Raw genomic sequence first — 22140 nt, forward strand, 5'->3', positions numbered from 1 at the left:
TATACATATAGATGATCATTTTACTCCGAACTTACATTAGGGTAATTGTTCAGAAGACACCCAAATGTTGAAAGGAACATTTTATACCAGTACTCTTCTTTATCTTCCTAATGATACGTCTACATCACGGTAAAACAGATTACTGAATTTGGCTAACACTCTTCAGAATTGTTAGCAACCCGTATTGGACGAGAGATCGAATATCAACATGAATTCTAATGTAATCAATATCAAGGGTCACAATATTTGATAGTGCATTCAGTAAAAATGGATATTTATAAGCTTACTAAGTACATAAGAGCAACGGACGAGAATGAAAAAAAAATCACACTGGACAACACAAAAACTACAATATACTACATGTCGCTAGTGAAGATATGTAAAAATAAATGGACAAAGTAGGCAAAGCAGAGAGGAAACAAATATATATGAATCTTTATCATAAACTCTTTCACTTTCACTTAAAGTCCTGACTTTAAGTCATGAGTAGAAAATGACTCAAAATCGACACCAATAGATTTTATTTCTGTCGCATCGATAGTTACGCAACAAAAAGCAACAGCTTGGAACCGGCCGCTGAATATGACTGCCTAAAGTTTAGATAGCATGAATGATTTTCATGTTTTGATTTTAAAGCGCATCTCTTTGTGCAACTGACTGTACAACCAGTACTGGGTTGATAAGAATTTGCTGCTGCATACCACACGACAGTTAATATTTTTTAGTTCATTCTTCACACATCAGAGAAGGAATAATGGTCATAGTAAGTCCATTTAATACTAAAATTTCTCGTGCCTATATAAAGCAACCTTTCACCATTTGAAGTACGATCATAGGATGTTGCTGATCTCAATATTATGACATTATTCTACGGAAGCAGAGATCAACCCTACAAAGAAGATTGCTTTGATCGAAGTACTTCACATGAACTACAATACCTTTAGTGTCAGCTAAACCACGCATGGTCTGCCGCGCTACTCGTAGCCTCAAATACGTTTCTCATTGGCTCAACCGCTTGCTGATCATGTCGTCCCCGTTCTTCGACGATTCTTCCTTGCCCACCTATCTCTATTCTTTCTCCTTGTCGAGGATTACTTGACGCTGTCCTTCCCAGTAGCGCATCCACATCAACGAAAACTTCTTCCTCAGAGCAGGGCGGAGTCCCCGAGTGTTCGGGTATTGCCCAATCATCGCCTTCCGTCTCCCACGCCCACAACCACACCCCGGGCGATGTCGTGGACTTCGCAGGCTCCGTGTACGGACAATGAGGCCTCGCCCTAGGTTCATCCTCAGCCAGTAGCTCTGCCGTTTCCTCGGGCGAGCGGACGGGATACAGAGCGGACTCCCCGCTCTTTTTCCTACCGATGCTCCCCTGGAGCGAGGGCTTACGAACAAACGATTGCACGCTCGGCTTTCTCGCGCCTTTAAAGACGGACCCGATGCTGTTGCCACTCTTGGTTCTGTACGGCTGCCTACCGCGTTCCTTTCTGACTTTGTAGCAGTAACTGACTAAAAAGACCAGAAGGACCACAACGAGGAAGGACGACAGCATTGTTGTGGCAGCCTTAATGAAAAATTCTTCTCGTCCATAGTGATAGTGATGATGATGATGAATAGATATTGGTCCTATTATGAAAGTATATAGAGAAAAATACATGCAAATCATAATGATGATAATCCTCTTTTGTGTCGAGTAGTAATGGAACTTCTCTTGTATTCTGGTTTGGGTTTTCCGAAAGAAAGAAATGATCTCATTCGTTGAAAATTTCCCGATTCACGTTGAAAAAGGCGGATAATAGAGCTCTAAAAAAGAACATACTTTATCCGTATAAGGCACGATCCATATATAAATCTATACCTCAGTTATAGGCCTATACAGTACTTAAATTTCCACAGACTTTGCGCATTTAATCCACCAGGTTCCGTACACAGCGAGTCAGCTTATGGTAGCACAGTTGAAAAAAAAAAGAAAGAATGAAAGAAAGAAGAAAAAAAGAAGAGGAAGAGGAAGAAGAAGATCTAATCAGCACTGTAAAATCAGAAAGGAATCGTGCACTCCGTGTGATCTACCACCGCTATCTGGCATATAACATGCATCCGACATAGTGCACACTTACGCCACGTCATTTCTTTTACTTTGTCCAACATGCAAAATGTAAAGACAAATGAAGTTTACTATGTAAAACCGATAGAAAGGAGACACCTCATTGCTTTGGTAAAAGTCGATAGTGTATCAATTTTATAGGATCACTTCGCGTCAGATATTCACGCGATATATTTCCTAAAATAAGGATCCTCCGACGATCTTGGATGATAGAGGTACCCTCATGCATAATACAGTTTAAAAAAAAACCCCATATATATATATATATATATATATAATGATACACACACACACACACACACACACACACACACACACACACACACACACACACACACACACAGAGGTATAGACAAAGTACCTACATGACAGGTCTTGTCACTCAATTATTGTTGTAATAGTAGTAGTAATGATTATGTTACATGCATTGATTTTTCTGTGTCTTCGGCGACTTCGTATATGGAACTACGTATAGTGCGCTTGTTTAGAGTTTTCGTTCGCTTATGTATTCTTTTTAAAGGTTTAATTTACCTCTTCTCAACGTATCTTCACTGCATAGGTGGAGAACCGAACAAGAGATGTTCTGCTGGGAATCTCCCTCGCAGAGAAGACCTTCATCTCGCTTCCGCATCCGGGTCACAGGTGATGTTGCTGAGGACGCGTTCTGATGTTGGCAAGACCGATGCCTCAAACTGTACCCGCTGCAGTTCGATGAGCACAGAGACCAATGGTTCCACTCCGTCCACACCCCTGAATGCAGAACGAATTATGCGTTTCTATTTTTTTTTCACAATTCGTAATCTGACAAGCAAGACTCTTGCAACGATGTTTAGTAATACCTGCATTATTTTGTATGGTATGAAATACAAGAACAAATGTAAGGATATGATTGCTTATGATGTGAAATTTCACCAGTCGCTCAAGTCATGATGGAGTACGAGAGTCATGGCCTTGACTATAAACGTGCTTGCTATCGCTGTTTTTTTTTTTTTTTTGTACCAATTAATAATGTTCCTCTACTTTTGAGTACTTTATGAGTTGATATGTTTGTTATCGTTGTTATTGTTTGGAAAATAAATTCCATTTCATTTCATTTTAAATCAGTAGTACTTATGTTGTGTTCCTTTTTCAGTGGATAGCTTGTAATGATATAGTTTGTGTAGATTCCTGACCAAGTATATGATTTTGATAACTGTATACGTTCGGTCAATACTCATACCCGGAATGAACACCTCGTGAAGCGAGCACTCGTCGAAGTCATACTGGCGGCAGCTAGTCTTCTCTTCAGACGGTCCCTCGCAACGCCGGTCCGTGGGCGCAATAGCTGTCGAGTTGGACATGCATTCTCGAATCCTCGTGTGATTGCCGACCCCGCACCTATTGCTGCATGGCGACCATGGCGACCAGTCAGCCCAGAAAACTGAAATAACACATGGAAGCCCTGAATGAAGTCTGATTCAAAAGATCCCTATTTTGGCACATTAATTATATTCCGCAAAAACTTCTAATTACATTAAATACAAGCGTTATGTCAATTATCAGAGAAAAACAACAAAGAAGCAAAGAAACAAGAGAGAACAACGCACGCGCACATACCACACACAGTAGCAAGAATAATAATAATAATAATAATAATAATAATAATAATAGTGGCTACTTGTATAGCGCACAGGTCCACTTTTCAGTGCTCATGGCACTTCAAAAATGAAAAAATATCATATATTTACATGCATATACATATTCAAACATTTCAACAAAGAAAAAAATGGTAAACAAAAGCAAATATATACCAAATAAAGAATACAACATATATCAATTAAAAATACAATATTAATCCAATATTAATGACATACAGCAATTACAGTCCTCAGTATGAAAGGAACAGATAAGTTTTAAGTTTGGATTTGAATGACTCTGTAGATGACAGTTCCCTTAACTGAAGAGGTAACTGATTCCACAATTTTGGTCCCATAACGGAAAAAGCACGATCACCATACCCATGTTTTACTCTGGGTGTTTGGAGTAAGAATGCATCTGATGATGAACGTAGCCTTCGTGTCGGATTGCATTTTTGAACAGAATTACTTATGTATATTGGGGAAAAAGAATGAACTGAATGATGTACTAATAACAGAATCTTGAAAATAATCCTTTTTTCTACAGGTAACCAATGTAAGGAACGGAGAACTGGTGACATGGAATCAAACTTATTAGTAAAAGTTAACAATCGGGCAGCAGAATTTTGCAACCGTTGAAGTTTTGTGACATCTTTTTTTGAAAGATTACACAACAATGAATTCGAAAAATCCAACCGAGAAGAAATCAAAGCATGAATAAGTATCTCAGCTGCAGATTTAGACAAATATTTCCTTATGAAACTTAAATTACGCAACTGATATCGAACATTCCGCTGAATATGAGTTACATGACTTCGAAATGACATTTCCTGATCAAATATGATACCTAAATTACGGGCTGTTTTCGACGGAGTAATGCAAGTGCTACCGATGTTGACATGACATGACTGATAATCAACTTTGCGTAACATACGCTTTGATCCCAATAACAGAAACTCAGATTTATCATCATTTAGTTTAAGGCCATTGGATGTAAGCCAAATTTTCAGGTCTTGCAAACATGCTTCGAGTTTTACAATGGCGGATGACAATGAAGACACAGTGGGTTTAAAAGACAAATAAAGTTGTATATCATCCGCATAACAATGATAACTAATACAATGCTTGCGAAATACTTCACTAATTGGTTGCATATACAGAGAAAAAAAGCAGCGGGCCTCCAACAGAACCTTGAGGTACACCAAACTTTGTCATAGTTTTACAAGAGATAGAATCACCAATTCTGACATAATGAGATCGATCACATAAGTAGGATATAAACCAATCAAGAACAGTTCCTTTGATGCCCAACAATATCTCAATCGTTGAATCAGAATAGCATGGTCGACTGTGTCAAAAGCTGAGCTCATATCAAGCATGATAAGAGCAGTGATGTTACCACTATCTAATTCTCTGAACACAATATCTGATAAGTTGACTAACAGTGTTTCTACACTATGACCAGGCTTGTACGCAGATTGAAATGAATCAAGCAATTCATTATCTTGCAGATACATTGTCAGTTGTGAGAAAACAACCTTTTCGAGCAATTTACTTAAATAAGGTAAATTTGAAATTGGACGGTAATTTTTTAAACACTCCTGATCTAAGCCTGCTTTTTTCAAAGTTGGATGAATAACTGCTTTTTTACACACCTGTGGAACTACACCTAATCTCAGGTTAGCATTTATGATTCTTGTGATAACGGGTGCTAAAACTCTGCCACACTTCTTAACCAAATCTGTTGGGATTGGATCAAGTTCACATGATTTGTTAGGTGAGTTCTTAATAAGCTTTTCTATCTCATTAACAGTGACAGACTGAAACTCACTCAATTCTGACTTGACTTCACATACAATGTCATTTGGCTGTTCACAACGAGTTGGGAAACTCCGTTGGATTGCCACAATTTTATCAATGAAATATTGATTAAAACAATTGGCTAACTCAACCTGATCACCATGAGTGAGGTGTTCCGGTAAAGGAGATCGCTGTTTTCGGTAAAGTAAAGCATTAGCAACTTTGTACAACTTCTTTGTATCTTTCCCACAATCCGTAACCTTTTTTGAATGATATTGTAACTTAGCATCTTTAATCAAGGCATTTACACATCGCCTTTGTGCATGATACATCTGCTTGTGAATCTCCAGTTTTGTGGACCTTGACTTCCTTTCTAACTGTCTACGAAGCAGTTTTGCTTGAGCTATTTCTGGGGTATACCATTTCGTATTGGGGTGTATTGTGACCTTGATTCGTTTCTCAGGTGCCAACTTATCAAGGGTGGCAGTGAGTAAGGTGTTATACAAATTCACTTCATCATCAACATTATTAACTTGAGGTTCAGCTGATAAAAGAGACTTAACATGAGTATCAGCAACAAACTCTTGTGGGTTTACAGATTTCAAATTCCGTGTCACAACAAATGTTTTTTTGATACAACGTTTAGGAAGGTTCAATTCACACATTATTGCTGAATGATCTGATATACCTTCCACAACACCGGTATTACAAAGTTGTACAGTGTTACCTTTATGAGTTATAAGCAGATCTAATACATGGCCTCGATTATGAGTTGGCTCATTAATATGTTGAATCATATTAAAGGCTGACAATAATTCAGAGAACAACTTCGAATTCGAAGTTGATGAGTCCACAGGTATATTGAAATCACCTGCAATCAACAAGTCAGACGAGCAGAGAAGCTGTCTATCGAGAACATTAGAAAACTCATCCAAGAAAATCTGAAACTGTACTGAACTGGGTGGACGATATACATTGATGAAATGCAACGATCTCTGCATATAATTCAGAGTCATCTGAATCATTTCAAATGTTGTAACATTTGGGGAATCTACAATTCTGATATCTAAATGACTTTTAAACAACACAGCTATTCCTCCTCCTCGTTTGCCAACTCTGGGAATGTGCTTAAATGTGAAGCCATGTGGTGTCAATTGACCAATCGGAGCAGCATCATTAGGCGTAAGCCATGTTTCACAAATAGCAACAATGTCTAATTCATGATCAAGAATATAATCTACAAACTCAGCGGTTTTGTTCTTCAGCGATCTGGCATTTAACATAGCAAATTTCATATTCATACATGAAATATCAGAATTCACAAATTTTCTTTCGTGTAACAACTTCACAGTTTGATCCCTATTTTGTCTTACTACTCTTTTACCTCTGTGAGTCTTTTTCACTCTGTTAATCTGTAGTGCTGTTATTCGTTGCCATGTCACTTCATTAATCCTAAGGCACTCACAAGAAGGTTGAGTGGAGTAAACATTGTAAGGGTTCAGCTGTAAAAGGTCCGAAATACTATATGCACGTCTTGTATTGTTATCAACAGCATGATCTTTAGTAGCTGACACACTAAATGACGGACCTGGGTTGATTTCAACATCTCCACTGGTAAGCAGTGACATGTGAAAAGTAGAGCTTGCATTCTTATAATACAAAATGCATGCTTTTGAGTAGCCTTTTACTCTGATACCGGTACTAGACATGTTCTTATCATTCTTCACAGTTGGTAGTATAGACCTACTAAAAGCGCATGTGGCTGTACAACAATACATACATGGCAAAAGAGTCAGTATTAGACTCACAACAAACATATTCCTCATTCGTTCCATTATACTGATCATTATCATCACTGCATTGTGCAAAACGTACATACAAATTTAAAAAAAATTTAAAAAAGCTACAGCTCATTCAAGTATACAACAGTTGAGCGCATGAACACATTACATAGCGCGTATGACTTCTACGCGCTTAACAGCCCTAGGCTCGCATGAGCGCATAAACACATACCCTACCTGAATATGAAGGCTGTGGTGGGGCTCCCGTGCAAATGATATCAAACCCCAAATCCAGTTTGCCGATTTTCAGCCAAATCCTCGAATTACTTAACACAAAAATGGTCCAGGAGATTCACAAAGCACGTACAATACAGCTGGCACAGTGACACAAAAATAATATCACAGAACAACACAAAAATCATAAACAACTCAGAGCACAGAAAAGAGGCAACCACGCAGGGCGCTCTCTACGTGAAGAAAATGCATTCCATTTTTAAGTCAAATGACTTTGCCTCCCACCCCCGCTCTCGGCTTTACGATCTTACAAATGATGTGTATCATAATATGCATTTTCATGCATCAATGTTTACCACTTTGCAGGATGGCTGTATATGCTCTTTTAAAAAAAAAAGAAAGAAAAAACGCAGTGATGATGTCAATGAACTAATTTAAAACATGCTTCTTAACCCCAAACAAACAAGAGCAAAGACAAAAAATAAAAAATAAAAATACGATCACGTACATTATCGAGTACCAGATATCTTGAGCGATACAAGCGCACCTCAAAAGAGGTCGACAAAAAGTGATAGTGTGACAAAGAAAACCACAAATAACAACCACACAGAATATAAGACGAAAGGAGCGCATACACTTAAATAGTAGGGATGGATTTAGTCTTTTTGCTGATGCTTAGACCGTTAAGTTAAACACATTTTCGTCACATAAGCGGAGGTTTTTGTTGTCATAATATTATGCACACATACCATGACAAACGTCCCACACGCACGACATCGTGTCTTCAGCGGGCCCCGAGCAGCTATCGGAAATGATCAGAAGTCCTTCGATGGTGATGATGCACTGTCGATGTCGAGTCTGTACGCCGAAACCGCACGAGACCGAACACGAGTTCCATGACGACCATTCTGACCACTGCTGTATCAACTCTATAAAGGAGGAAAATGACAAAAGGCTTTCCATATGGCTTCTTGAACATAAAAAGAAGTGTCCTCATTCTCCTCGACTCTAAAAGCGTACTCGCGAAGACATGACATAAAATATAAAAAATAAAATAAGGAGTATTTTTGTGTGTCATACCAATTATACGTGGTAACCGATAGGGAGTTTGGGACTGTTGAATCAGTTTCAAAGCTTTCTCATTTCACTTGTACTCGTTTCACACAGCCACAAGCTGTCAGCTGTCATTGTGTTACCGTTCCACACCAAAGGCAATGTAACAATAATAGTGTCTTTCTAATGTTTAACCGTAAATATTCATTTACCGTTGCTAAGCTAGTTTTTATTCACCATTTATTCTCACCTTGGTTGGAATCCAAGGGTGAGGGAGTGGATGGAGGAGGAGGAGATGTAGATGAACCTCTGACAGTTTCCTGGCTCACGGTGCTACTTCGAAGTTCATTCCACCAGCGCCACAGGTCGTCTGTCGGTGTAGCACCTGGTGCCAGGTTAGAACTCAGCTCGGGTGTTGGTGTAGTGGAGAGCGTTTGTACAACATTCGGTGGCGTTCGCAGCCTGCCTCTCCTGCGCGCGAGAGAGTCTCCAAACAGAGTAGCAAAAAGATCCACGTTGCTTTGTGAATCTCCTCGATTAGCATAATTTTCCTGAAAGCGATTTGTCAAGTTGAAAAAGCTCCAGAGGCTGTCGAAGTTGCTTCTCACGGGCGCAGATGGGGTAGTGGTAGGAATCATGAAATCATCGCCTGCGAGGGATTCATTTTGCACGACTTTTAACATCCCATGGAATGCCTTTGACATCAATCTCACCCCTTTCGCGAATAACAAATACATTTGTCGCAGGTCCTCAATCGATAGTCCATGAGTACTTGCAGTTTCACCGACAAACTCGCGAAACGAGTCATTCCATTTCCTTAGATGAATGTCCGCAAACTTTTCCAAGACACCTTCCAAATGGCCCACGGGATCGCCTTCCTCACTGTGTGGAGTCTCTTCGAAGAAACTGTAATCAAGGTAATCGAAATCGTTGACCATCTGAATGGCCTGGAGGTCACCACTGTCAAGTTCCGATGCATTAAGAAACCGGGGGAGCTTCAGCAGGAACTTCAGCAACAGACGTTCACGTTTTTGTTTCTCAAATTCCTCTGGGTTATAGAGACCGCCAAGCTGGAGAAGGAGTCTTCTGTTTCCTTTTACCGTGAATGCGTCAGATGCTTCGCTGCCCCAGAGCTCCTTATAAATGTCCGCAGCCACGTCCGTAAGTGTTCTTCCAGCGGTAGTCACACCCGCACTTCGATTTAGCATTGCCCAAATTGATTCTAACACTTGTTTGGAGTCATCTGATTGTGACGATTCAGGAACAATAGGAGCTTGTAACTGTGACGTATCCCACTTAGAGGCAAGCATTTCCAACAACGGACGCAAAGCACTTCTCAAATTGCTGGAAGACGTGTTCACAGTTTTAATGATTTGTATCCAAGTGGGTGTATTTTCTAATATGAATTCTCTGCTGTCATTCCTAAGGGTCGAAATAAACGAAAAAAGTTCCTTCGTTCTCAGGTTATCGATATGATTGTCCTCCGGAAACACTTGCTCAAGCAGTGATGACAATGTTCTGATGTCCGATTTTGTCGACTCGTTCAAGAAAGTATCAAAGAAACTACGCCATGTTATGTCGTCATGAAGGAATGGACGCGTTGATACAAACGCCAGAAAATCTAATATCCGAGCCGAATCAGACAGTGGTTTGACATTGTGCAGTTCGGAGACACCATACAAGGAAAGGATTGTGCCTAACAGTCTGCGATGGACGTCCTCGTTCGATGAGTTTGAAATCAAACCTATCAGGTCATTCCACTGCTCTCGATCTTCCTCGAATGATGTCATAATCTTTACGTTTTTAAGCAAATTAAGCAGAAGAGAATCTGTTTGTACCAGCGACGGGTCCTGATCAAAGAGGGATGACATCTTTGGCAGATACTTAGCGAGGTTTGGATTGTCTTTCAAAATGACGTCACTGTGGGATGTGATGTTCTGCAGACGGCTCGTTATCTCCCTAAACATCTCTTTATTCCCAACTCTATATCCGAAGTCACTTATATGGGAAAGAAAGCGGATCAACGAAATGATGCTTTCAGGGAGCACTTTGTTTTTATCATTTTCGAAGACAGTCGACAGTTCATCTAGGATGTTTGTAATAGTATCATTGGTACTAAATGCAGCAGCTCCTTCCATCTTTTGTAGACGGCTCATTATATCCCTAAACATTTCAATATTCCCAACTCTCTCTCTGTTCTCGCTTCTTATATGGGAAAGAGAGCTGATTAAGGAAACAATGCTTTCAGGGAGATCTTTGTTTTTATCATCTTCGAAGACAGTCGAGAGTTCGTCTAGGATTTTTGAAATAGTATCATTGGTACTAAATGTAGCAACTATTTCCATCTTTTGCAAACGGTTCATTATCTCCCTAAACATTTCATTATTCCCAATCCTATTTCGGTAGTCATTTCTGATATGGGAAAGAAAGCTGATTAAGGAAACGATGCTTTCAGGGAGCACTTTGTTTTTATCATCTTCGAAGACAGTCGACAGTTCGTCTAGGATTTTTGTAATAGTATCATTAGTACTAAGTGCAGCAGCACCTTCCATCTTTTGTAGACGGCTCATTATCTTTCTAAACATTTCATTATTCCCAACTTTATCTCCGTGGTCACTTCTTATATGGGAAAGAAAGCGGGTTAAGGAAATGATGCTTTCAGGGAGCATTGTGTTCTTATCATATTCAAAGACAGCCGACAGTTCATGTAGGATTTTTGAAATAGTATCATTCGTACTAAATGCAGCAGCACCTTCCAATTTTTGCAGACGGCTCATTATCTCCCTAAACATTTTATCATTCCCAACTTTATCTCCGTAGTCACTTCTTATTTGGGAAAGAAAGTGGGTTAAGGAAACGATGCTTTCAGGGAGCACCGTGTTCTTATCATCTTCAAAGACAGCCGACAGTTCATCTAGGATTTTTGAAATAGTATCGTTAGTACTAAGCGCAGCAGCACCTTCCAATTTTTGCAGACGGCTCATTATCTCCCTAAACATTTTATCATTCCCAACTCTATCTCCGTAGTCACGTCTTATTTGGGAAAGAAAGCGGGTTAAGGAAACGATGCTATCAGGGAGCACTGTGTTTTTATCACTTTTGAAGACAGCCGACAGTTCATCTAGGATGTTTGTTACGGTATCATTGGTACTAAGCGCATCAGTTCCTTCCATCTTTTGAAATTCACTGCGAAGACGAGATACATTCATCTGATTTGCAAAGGATTCGAGTGTGTCAATCGCATTGAATAAGAAGTTCAGAAATTCATCACGCTCACTGTTACGGTCGTAGTGCCTTTGAAGTAACGATGTAATATTATGAAGCCAACCAACAACTGAAGGATCTAGATGAAAATCGAAATTGTTGAAGACCCGACGAAACAGTTGATATGTATCGAACGGGATATCGGTTAAGTTACTAATGAGATGAAGTAATGCACGTCCTTCGGGTTGCATCTGCTTTGATCGATCCTCATCCACTGGGTTCACAGTAAACCCTTCGAGAGATTGCAAGAGTTCAGAAAACTGTTCTCTTGTCATATTCCAAGGCGATGTCATATTTGCACGCGATATAATGCTCCAGAAAAGTTCATTATCTCTCGATGTGTTGGTTTGAATGTTAGAGAGTAATTGCAGCAAGTGCTGTATTGCTGTCAGTTGTGTTTCGTCATCCTCTACTTCATGAGACTCGCGAAGCAGCTTTTCAAAATCACTCAAGAGAACCGCAGTTGTCTGATTGTTCGGACTCGCCACATTTGCAACAACGTCCAGAAGATGTGACAATTGCACCTTCGAGTGGGGCAATTTTTGGAAGAATTGTAGGACGGCGTCGCCATCGGCAGGTGTGTGGGAGGTTTGCTGTGAATCTGAAATTGAAGAAAAGAGTTCCGATTTTACCACTTGAGGAAAAAAAAGAGACACTACAAAACGTTGGCATACTCTCCTTAAATTTTGTAATGACATTTCATTCTTTCAAACGAAAACCCTCTACTATTATGTTATTCGTTGCGATGTTCATGTCAAACTACTATCATTAGTAGTCGTATATGGTGTGACGTTCATCACCGGATGTCAATTCTACCGCTTATCAGGGACACATAATCGATCAATAACAAATATATATTTTTAGGGTAACACTAAAATGTACATGTTTCCATGTATTTTCCAAGGCGAAATTTTGTCATGTAGTTTTGGCTTAAAATTACATTGGATAAAGCATTAAATACTGTTGATTTCTAATACCTTGATAAAGCTCATGAAGGTAATCCAGGAAACGCCAAGGATGTCTTCCATCATCTGCAACTAGACCCTGGTAGGCAACGGCTAAAATGTGAAGAAGCGTCAGGTTTGTCAACTCGTTGAGATCGCCGATCATATCGAGTAATGCCGACTCGGAAACTGACGGTTCTTTGCTGGATTGCCGGTGACGGGTAAGTACGTCAAGGACATTTTGTAGATACTTGGTGTATTGACTCTTTCCCAGCGAATCATTTATCCTTCTTTCAAAAGCTGAGAATATCCTCTCCGCTTGAGATTTGTTCGCTTGCAGATTATCTTCAACAGCAGACAGCAAGTTACCTAGGTTTTGAACGAAACCTGTCTCTGTACTTTTGTTGTCAGAATATGGCGTAGTTGTCGGCGAACTTTCTGTTGTTTCGACTAGACCTTGCATTTTATCGTCCTCGATTGTGCCAAAGATATGTCGTATCTCATCCAAAATCGATGTCGCATTCGACTCGACTTCCGCCGTGGCGGGCGCTGCATTTCCTTTACTTCTTAAGGCATGTATAAAGCTGATAAACAGCTGACGATTACTGGTGAAGTTTGTTCGAGTGGATTGTGCTAACTGGTCTAGGAAGTCTGCGAAAGAGAATGCAGGTCCTTTGCGGGCCTCGAAGTCGATTATCTGCTGGATGGCATTCAATGTCGATGTCAAATTGAAGTCATCCCTTTTCTGATCATTTTCATGTCCACTTTGCCATATGTTTAGTAAATTCATGAACAGGTGCCTGTTTAGCGTTGTATTAATGGACTTGAGGCCCGTAAGATCTCCCAGAAAGTCAGAGAACGGAGTGGATTCTTCGTTGCTCAACTCAAGGTGGAGTATTCTTTGGAGATTATTAAGAATTGATGTCACATTCCAATCGGGCTTTCGCAAGTGAAAAGGAAAGTGGTTTGCCTTATTCAAAGCGTTCAGGTACTTCACAAACACTTGCCGGTCATGGATATGATTCAGATCACTGAGCTGCTTGACAATTTCTAACAAGTCCTCATTATGTGAGGTATCCTTACTATCCATATTTGAGATAAGCAATCCCTCAATTGCGTTAAGAATGGTCGTGGCATTTGACTGTGGCTCTTTTGAATTACCAAGACTCCCAAAACCAGACCTTTGAAAACTCCATAACTTGTTGAATTCTTGCTTGCTATCAGTCAAATTAGGGTGACTGATTTGACCCAATTCCTTCATAAAGTTCTCAAAGGGGGAAAGTTCATTCTTGCTTCCAGCAGCGTTAATCACTTGACCTAATTCATCCAGAATTAACGAAGCATTCATCTCGTGCTTCTTTGCGTAATTGTCCGCATGGTAACTCTGAAGAGCTTGAAGAAATTTGTTTAACAAATAACGGTCACCGGTGAGATTGAACGGACGTGATTTCGACAGCGCGATCAGAAAGTCATCGATATCATCGACTGGTTTTGCGTCTTCGAAAGGTGTCCACAATTTTTGTAGATCGCTTAGTATCAAGGAGGAGTTCGTATCATGTTGGGATTTCTTCTGTGAGTTCAAAAGTCTTGCGTACAAGTCAAGCGTATCGGTAATGTTCGTATCACGTAACAATGGTAATGAACTGGTAATGAAGTTGATAATGCCGAACTTTGGCTTACGTCTTGGCGTAGGACTGAGAAGTTGTTGCACTTCTTTCATATACAAACTTGTATTTTGCACATTCCGAATTTCTTCGATGAAATCCCTTTGCTTCCACAAGGCATCTAAAAAGTTTGAAAACATCTGCCGGTCACGGGTTAAGTTCACATGCTTTGATTGTCCTAGGTTCTCTAAGAAATTCTCCATCAAATACCGTGGTTCCTCATCTTGTTGAAGACCCAATAGTTGCTGCAGATCATCGAAAAAGGAAATGCCATTTCCCGGAAATTTAAGAACACTCGATTCGCTGTTGCTTGAATTCCAAATCTTTTTCGCAATGTCCATGGTCCCCTCATCATATGAGTGTAAATCAGTTTTGTCGATGCGCTGTAACGTAGTAAGCAATGATTCCAGATCAGCATTAGAAATCCGGGGGATGAACATCTGCTGCAGTTCGTCTAGCATGGACGCAATATGATTGCCGCTTACATTCCCTTGTCTTCCTTCATCAAGTATTGTATTCATTAATGACTTAAAACCCTTTCTCGTTGCTTGTATATCTTGTGAAGATGTTGATTTCAACAGTTCTCGCAAAACGTTCGCGAAAGTGTCATACTGAGATTGCTCCAGTTTCCCCTGGGAGGCGAATAGGCTCTCCATGTCGGCAACCACGGAAGAAACATTGAAGTCATTACCGTGTAAAATATCTGCGGCGAAGATTGGCTTAACTCTCTGCCATAACGTCGCTAGAGTATCAGGAGGCAGAGAATTAAAGAAATTGATAAAGTCGAGCGCTGTATCGCCTGTCACGTCATTCGTTAAAAGGTCTCCGAGCTCATTCATAATGGCGTCGACAGAATACTTCTCGAGTGATGGAACGAGCAGTTTAATCAATCTGTCAAGTTCTCGCAATCGCGCTTGAATGCGTCCTGTGTCTTCATTCCGTAACAAAGCCAAAAATGTGAGGATGTCTTGTCTTGAGTGATTGCGTTTTGGTAGACGTGCTTCATCATTTTCCGTTTCAATTGCTAATCGCAAGAGTTCTTTCGTCACTTTGGAGGACATTTGGTCTGGCTGCATGGATCCCATGACCTGTAGAAGCCTACCAATGGCAGATGTATTGGATTCAGTAAAGAGATCGGCAAGCTTTAAATCACCGTGGAACTTTTGCAACTTTGTCATCTGGTGCTGTGTAAATTGGTGCGTATCCACGCCGTCACTTCCGAAGAAGTCCAGAAGAGGAGACGCTTGATGTACGTTTGTTCGACTTCTTCCTCGGTCACTTTCCACTAACTGATGGAAGACAAAAAAGTTTCGGGAATATTCGTCCGACTCTTTGATGCTGCTAAGCAACCTTGCCACGTTGTTGAGATCGGTGTCATTCAATTCACTCTGGTAATTTTTCATCAAAAAGGACAGTGCTCTCATACCATCAGTGGCCCCCGAGGAAGTGAATTCCATAACACTGTTCAGTAAGTTCTCAACATTCTCGGGCGGGAGTGTCTTGAAAGTGTCGGTCAGAACATCTACCAGCGACAGCATTTGAGAGCTCGTCGTGCCATTGATTGAATTCCTTCTCAAAAACTCGACCAAATTTCCGCCTCCGTTATGAGCGTGGCGACTTGACAGTGACTGCATTAGATCGACGAAATCTTGAACTCTAAAGTAATTACTTGGAGTTGAAGAATCAAGTTGCCAGGAACCGTTTGTCCAGTGAACATGTGACGCGATCCAATGCAGTTTTCTCAACGCTGAGTTGGCACTCAGTGACGAGCTGTTGAAAGCTGCAGTTTCCATCAAATCCACAAAGGTGTTGTCCGTCTCTCCGTGTGCTCGTGCCTGCCTGTGCCTCTCTTTTCTGGATTTGCGCACCGCTCCATCTATTGTATCATTTGAGGTTCTGACAGTTGAATCATTCTTTGCCGTAAGCAATCGACGGAAATTAAGTTCTTCATTTTCGCTGTCCTTCGTGATATTGGGAATCATCTCCTCATCAGCTCTTTGCAAAAGGTCACCTTCCCTTTTCTTTCGAATGTACGATACTTTAGCCATGAAACTGTCCGTTTGTGCATTCGCTTCCGTCACATCTCGAGGTGAAACATCGTAGATAATTCGCGTTTCGTTCCTGCGGGACGATAAATTTAAATCTGCACCAGCGTTTACCGAAGGGCGATCCACGGATTCCGACGTGGACTCAGGAAGACGATGAACAGGTGCAACAGAAGTGGAGTTGAGTCCTTCTGCATGTACGGCACTATGAGATGCGCCCTTATTTTCCTGCAATCAAAATCATAGTCAATTCACATCATTTATGATTTTAAAGTATTGAAAATACTTATGCATAGCATGATCAGCCTTTTGAGACCTAGCTTTTCGGAAATGGCTATGTAGTATTTTATATTGCTATTATCTATCATAGTAGGCATATACCATATGATTCATTATATAATTTATGTACACGCCTAGTATACAATTATTTTACATACATGTACATATACGCACATACTTTAAATTTGTGTGAATGATATGTTCGCATTACTATTACTGTTGATAGATACGCAAATGGATGCAAAAAAGTAGTAGTCATTTTTTTTTACTTCTTAAATCGTGACGCCTACCAAAGCAAAATTTCAATATTGCCTCGCTGCTGTTCCATTATCGTACTACAAGCTATATATTGCAATTATTGTAAAGTAATCTAAAATATTGATAATCTTTGAGAGCAACATGAACAACAAGGGATTTCAAGTTCGATGCTAGTGCTCCTGCTTGAGTTTTCTCCCAAACAACTGCGTCAAATCGAGCTCCAACACAAAGAAGCATCCAAGGAATAAGCTGGCGACACCGATCATTACTATCAATCCCCAAAACATAGTAATATTTTTACACCATCGCGATATCCGCGGGATAGCGCGCTGACAGTTCACTATGAACGGGCAAAAAAAAAATGCTTCTGATTGATGCCAACTAAAACAAGATTGAAGCCTCAATGTTTTGCTCTAACAGTCAAATGAAAAAGAGGTAATGAAATGACAAAGACTTGTGAGCTGCTCCCAAAATATAAGATCCAGATTTTGCTTGCAGGCACATATTAATGCGGCCGTGTCTACATACTGTGGTGTATAGGCGAACGTTCCACTGGCGCAGGTTGCAATAATCAGCGCAGGCTATGCACGAGCCTGATGTAAATCGCGACGGCGTTTAGGTCTACCCATGGACTCAAACGCATAAAAACGCTAACTCCATTAACAAACTGGCAAGTGAACATTTTGTTGTTGTTGTTGTTGTTGTTGCTAATGATAAATCCCAGGGCATACTTTCGAGGTCATCCTGCTGGAACCGCTGGATTTCAAGTTTTGGATGTTCGCTGTTGCTTGTGTTTAGAACACAATCAACACCAGTAGTAGTACAAACCTTCATATCCATTTACTGTACATTATGTTGAACATTGCACATTAGAATAGTGGAAATCCAGTCTAAATATAAATCAGTCTGATAAGAAAGAGTAAAATATTACGAGTTCAACTGTATAATTTTGATTGAAATCGGATGACAAATAAGGAAGTCATGACATTTTGAAGTTTCGTTATTTTTTCGGGAAAGAGTTCTTGAACGGTCAATATGAATATGCAGATGGAAAAGTGAGCATGTCATTTCTTCCCAACTTACCATATAGGTTGTACATATAATTTTGAAATTCCCAGTTTTTCATTCAATCGCAATTATGCCCGAAGCTCAAATCCTCGTATATCTAACTGATCACTATTCTGAAGTTATTCAATCAGGAATAACATCATGTCTCAGACTTCAATGACAGAAACATTCAATTTTCGTATTTTTTTTTTCGTACACGATCAATGGAAAATTGCGAGGTTATGACATGGTTAGCTCACTCATTTGCATATTCATATCCAATGTACAAGAACTTTTTTTTTTCGCAGAAACTACCAAAATTTCAAAATGTCATAACTTCCTTATTTTCCATCCGATTTCAGTCAATTTTTTTTTTTAATCAGACTAACTTACATGTATATTTGGACTAGATTTCCCTTTAACAGGATTTCAACAAAAAATAAAAATAAGTCAAATCTGATACCATACCCATAGAGCAGTCACCCTGTCTTTGACAGCATGGTATACATGTCCAAAACGTTTCCTGCAGTCGGTGAGGGCGCTCTTCAAAAATGTCCAGGCTCCCGAGAAAAGCCGATGAACACTGTGTGCAATGTTTTCAAGTTGTTCCGTAAAGTTTGTATTCAACGCTTCCTTCAGCGAACTTGCGAGTTCTCCGGTAGTCTATTCAACCTCGTGCATCAAGAAGATTGATAACACAGAGTGAATTAGCTCAAAACATCGTCTAGCAAATCATGCATTTCTTATTAAATTTTAATCAAATTTCATATTCAAATATCACAAATTCTCAAAAACATAACTAGAACTATCACTCACTGTGATTAAAGGGGCATGGTCCCGGTGTTTTAGTAAAATGTGTACGCGGTCGCACGGCGCAAGTTTCCTATAGATACCTATGGTATCGACTCCTCTTTGGCGCTTACGCTGTGGCCCACTTCCCCGAGTCCGAAGAAGTCCGATCCACTGTAGTCAGTGGTCCGATCACAGATGCTAATAAAAAGCACATATGCACGCACCCTGGCATTACTACAGACTGCGTGATGCGCAAAGAAGACAACGAAGGCAACGTTACTTAGCAGCACCTGTAGACGCGCTTTACTCTTGATGACAGCTCAACTTCGGCAATCTTCGTATCAATGCTAACGGTGATCGGCAGTAATCATCAACAGCGCCCTCTACACTATCGGGACTATGCACCTTTAACTGGAAGTTCAAAAGAAAAAGGTACAGTAATGGGAGTATACAGGAGCACCCACACACAAAAAACCCCACACACACATGATAGACAAACAAACACGCATGCAAACAAACGAAAGAGGAAACAAGGACGTAGACTGGACAAAACAGCAATAAGAGACATCAACAGTCAACACATGCAAAGCATTTGCTACTGTGTTTAAGTATTAGTCAAGAGGTGGGATGTATTATTCAATTTCAAAGTCATTGGGGGATTTCAAGTTTCAAACCGAACTTGAAATCACGTCGGTGTTGGGAGTTGACCTCAAAATTATGACGTATTTCCGGTAGTTGGTGCTGGGCTCGGTGTTGAATGTCGTCTGCTGAACCGAGCTCCGCCGTTTGTGTTAGCGATTTACGTGCTTTTCCCCATTGACTCACACTAGCCCCTAGGGATTATCATTTTCCTCATTTCAAGTTCGGTGCTGGTGTTAGCGTTGCCGTGGGAGACCCATATTTACGTTTATAAGCAGATGCACATTTTACATGCAAAGTCTATGCTAATGCAATGGTCTCCCACGTAAACGTCCACGAACACTCGAGACGTGGCTCTACAAATCTGAGCCTGGGAGCAAAATTAAGGTAATTGTGATTTCAAGAAGAGATGAAATTTGTTGTATTTTAATCAGTCTTCCTCATTAAATGTCCAAAACTAACAGTCATGGCTGCATCTTTTAATATTTGACTGTAATCACGCGCGATAATTTTTTTCGTCGCACAATTCTCGCGGACTGCGCGGTGGTGCTATGCTAGCACCTCCGTGTTGGGATCGATAATTTTGATCGGTATCGCTTCGTTAATCTGATCGCCGGTGTTGGAGCTCGATTTAATGCTGTTATTTGGGGGCTAGCACTAGAACTAGCACCGAACTTGAAATCACCCATTGTTTACCATTGAGAGTATATTGATTGAGAAAATATGTTCGAAATATCACAATTTGATGCACATATATATATATATATATATATATATGTACATATAATACCTCAGTTGTATCACAAAACATCCTACCATATGAAAATTTGGCAATAAAGCCGCAAATACAAGGGGATATCACAAATTTTCTCAATAAACCATGATCGTATACGGTTTATTCTAAAAGCGAATTTAATACAACTATTTGTTGACATTTTGTATATTTGACAATACTTCACATTGACTAAACTGATTGAAATTTTGACGTTGGTCGCTTCTATTCCTACGGGATAGTTCACATTTTAAAACTATTCGAAGCACTAAGGCTGTGTGTGGTTGTGCTTTTTTTTTTGGGGGGGGGGGGGGTTGTCATTTGCAAAATAATGATAAATAGTGGTTTTAAATTTTGAAACATGTGTTGTATCAGAAAGCGCATATTGTTTGATCTCTTCATAGAACAGATTTTAAATATCATCCTTAGTGGTTTTGTTAACATGGTACAACATCAGTCTACGATCAGAAACTCACGATTGCAGTGTCACACGTCTCGTCCCGCTTGTGGCGATGATGCTGCGAATCAGAAGAAATGTCGCCGGACCCCGTCTGGGCCGCATTTCCCGGGTCCTCCTCCTCCTCCTTCTCGTACTCCGACTTAAAGAAGAGTCGCAGGTTTATGAGAAACTGTTCGATTGATTCCTCGTCATCGTCAGTTTGTAACGAAGGGGCAAGGGACTGCATGATGGATAATGGAGGAGATGATGATGATGAGGAGGATGAGGATGTCGGTAATGGAGATGGTGGGTAATCCAGTGTCTCCTGATCGTTGGAGTTTTCCTCCTGATCGTTGGAGAAGTTCCCCTCTGAAACATCAGCCTCAACCGCTCTGTCCAGGGAAGAAGTCTTCGAATGCTTTCGAGCGTGGCCATTAGCCGCGTCGAGTATGTTCAATATCGTCTCCCTGATGCGTTTGCTAAGCTTTCGTTCACTCTGCCGGTTGCGTAATCGGAGCATCGATGACAAAAATTCTTCGAGGTCATCCACTGTTTCTTCGTCAAACATGTCGGAAGTGTTCAACTCGCTGATATTCTGGGCCAGTGAAACGACACCTCTGACGAAACTTCTATAAATCATCGTCCAATTGCCGCCCAAGAATCGCGGGTTGATTAGACTCTGTTCGATGGATTCCTCGTCATCGTCAGCTTGTAACGAAGGGGCAAGGGACGGCATAATGGATAATGGAGGAGATGATGGTGATGATGAGGAGGAGGATGAGGATATCGGTAATGGAGATGGCGGGTAATCCAGTGTCTCCTGATCGTTGGAGTTTTCCTCCTGATCGTTGGAGAAGTTCCCCTCTGAAACATCAGCCTCAACCGCTCTGTCCAGGGAAGAAGTCTTCGAATGCTTTCGAGCGTGGCCATCAGCCGCGTCGAGTATGTTCAATATCGTCTCCCTGATGCGTTTGCTAAGCTTTCGTTCACTCTGCCGGTTGCGTAATAGGAGCATCGATGACAAAAATTCTTCGAGGTCATCCACTGTTTCTTCGTCAAACATGTCGGAAGTGTTCAACTCGCTGATATTCTGGGCCAGTGAAACGACACCTCTGACGAAACTTCTATAAATCATCGTCCAATTGCCGCCCAAGAATCGCGGGTTGATTAGACTCTGTTTGATGGATTCCTCGTCATCGTCAGCTTGTAACGAAGGGGCAAGGGACCTCATGATGGATAATGGAGGAGATGATGATGAGGAGTGGGATGAGGATGTCGGTAATGGAAATGGCGGGTAATCCAGTGTCTCCTGATCGTTGGAGTTTTCCTCCTTATCGTTGGAGAAGTTCCCCTCTGAAACATCAGCCTCAACCGCTCTGTCCAGGGAAGAAGTCTTCGAATGCTTTCGA

The 22140-nt window shown here is 40.6% G+C and overlaps 1 protein-coding gene across 1 annotated transcript; it reads right to left on the minus strand.

Annotated features, from left to right (window-relative positions):
• LOC140238915 (uncharacterized) lies at window positions 1-10365 on the minus strand. Its single transcript, XM_072318813.1, has 5 exons — window positions 8839-10365; window positions 8285-8464; window positions 3324-3524; window positions 2636-2854; window positions 1-1626 (listed from the first exon to the last, which is right to left on the minus strand). Exons 1-5 carry the CDS (start codon window positions 9896-9898, stop codon window positions 947-949), a joined length of 2340 nt encoding a protein of 779 aa, XP_072174914.1. The 5' UTR covers window positions 9899-10365; the 3' UTR covers window positions 1-946.
• Window positions 10366-22140: the final 11775 nt, after the last annotated feature.

Source organism: Diadema setosum, chromosome 15 (assembly GCF_964275005.1).
Source record: "Diadema setosum chromosome 15, eeDiaSeto1, whole genome shotgun sequence".
In the NCBI taxonomy this organism is placed as follows: Eukaryota; Metazoa; Echinodermata; class Echinoidea; order Diadematoida; family Diadematidae; genus Diadema; species Diadema setosum.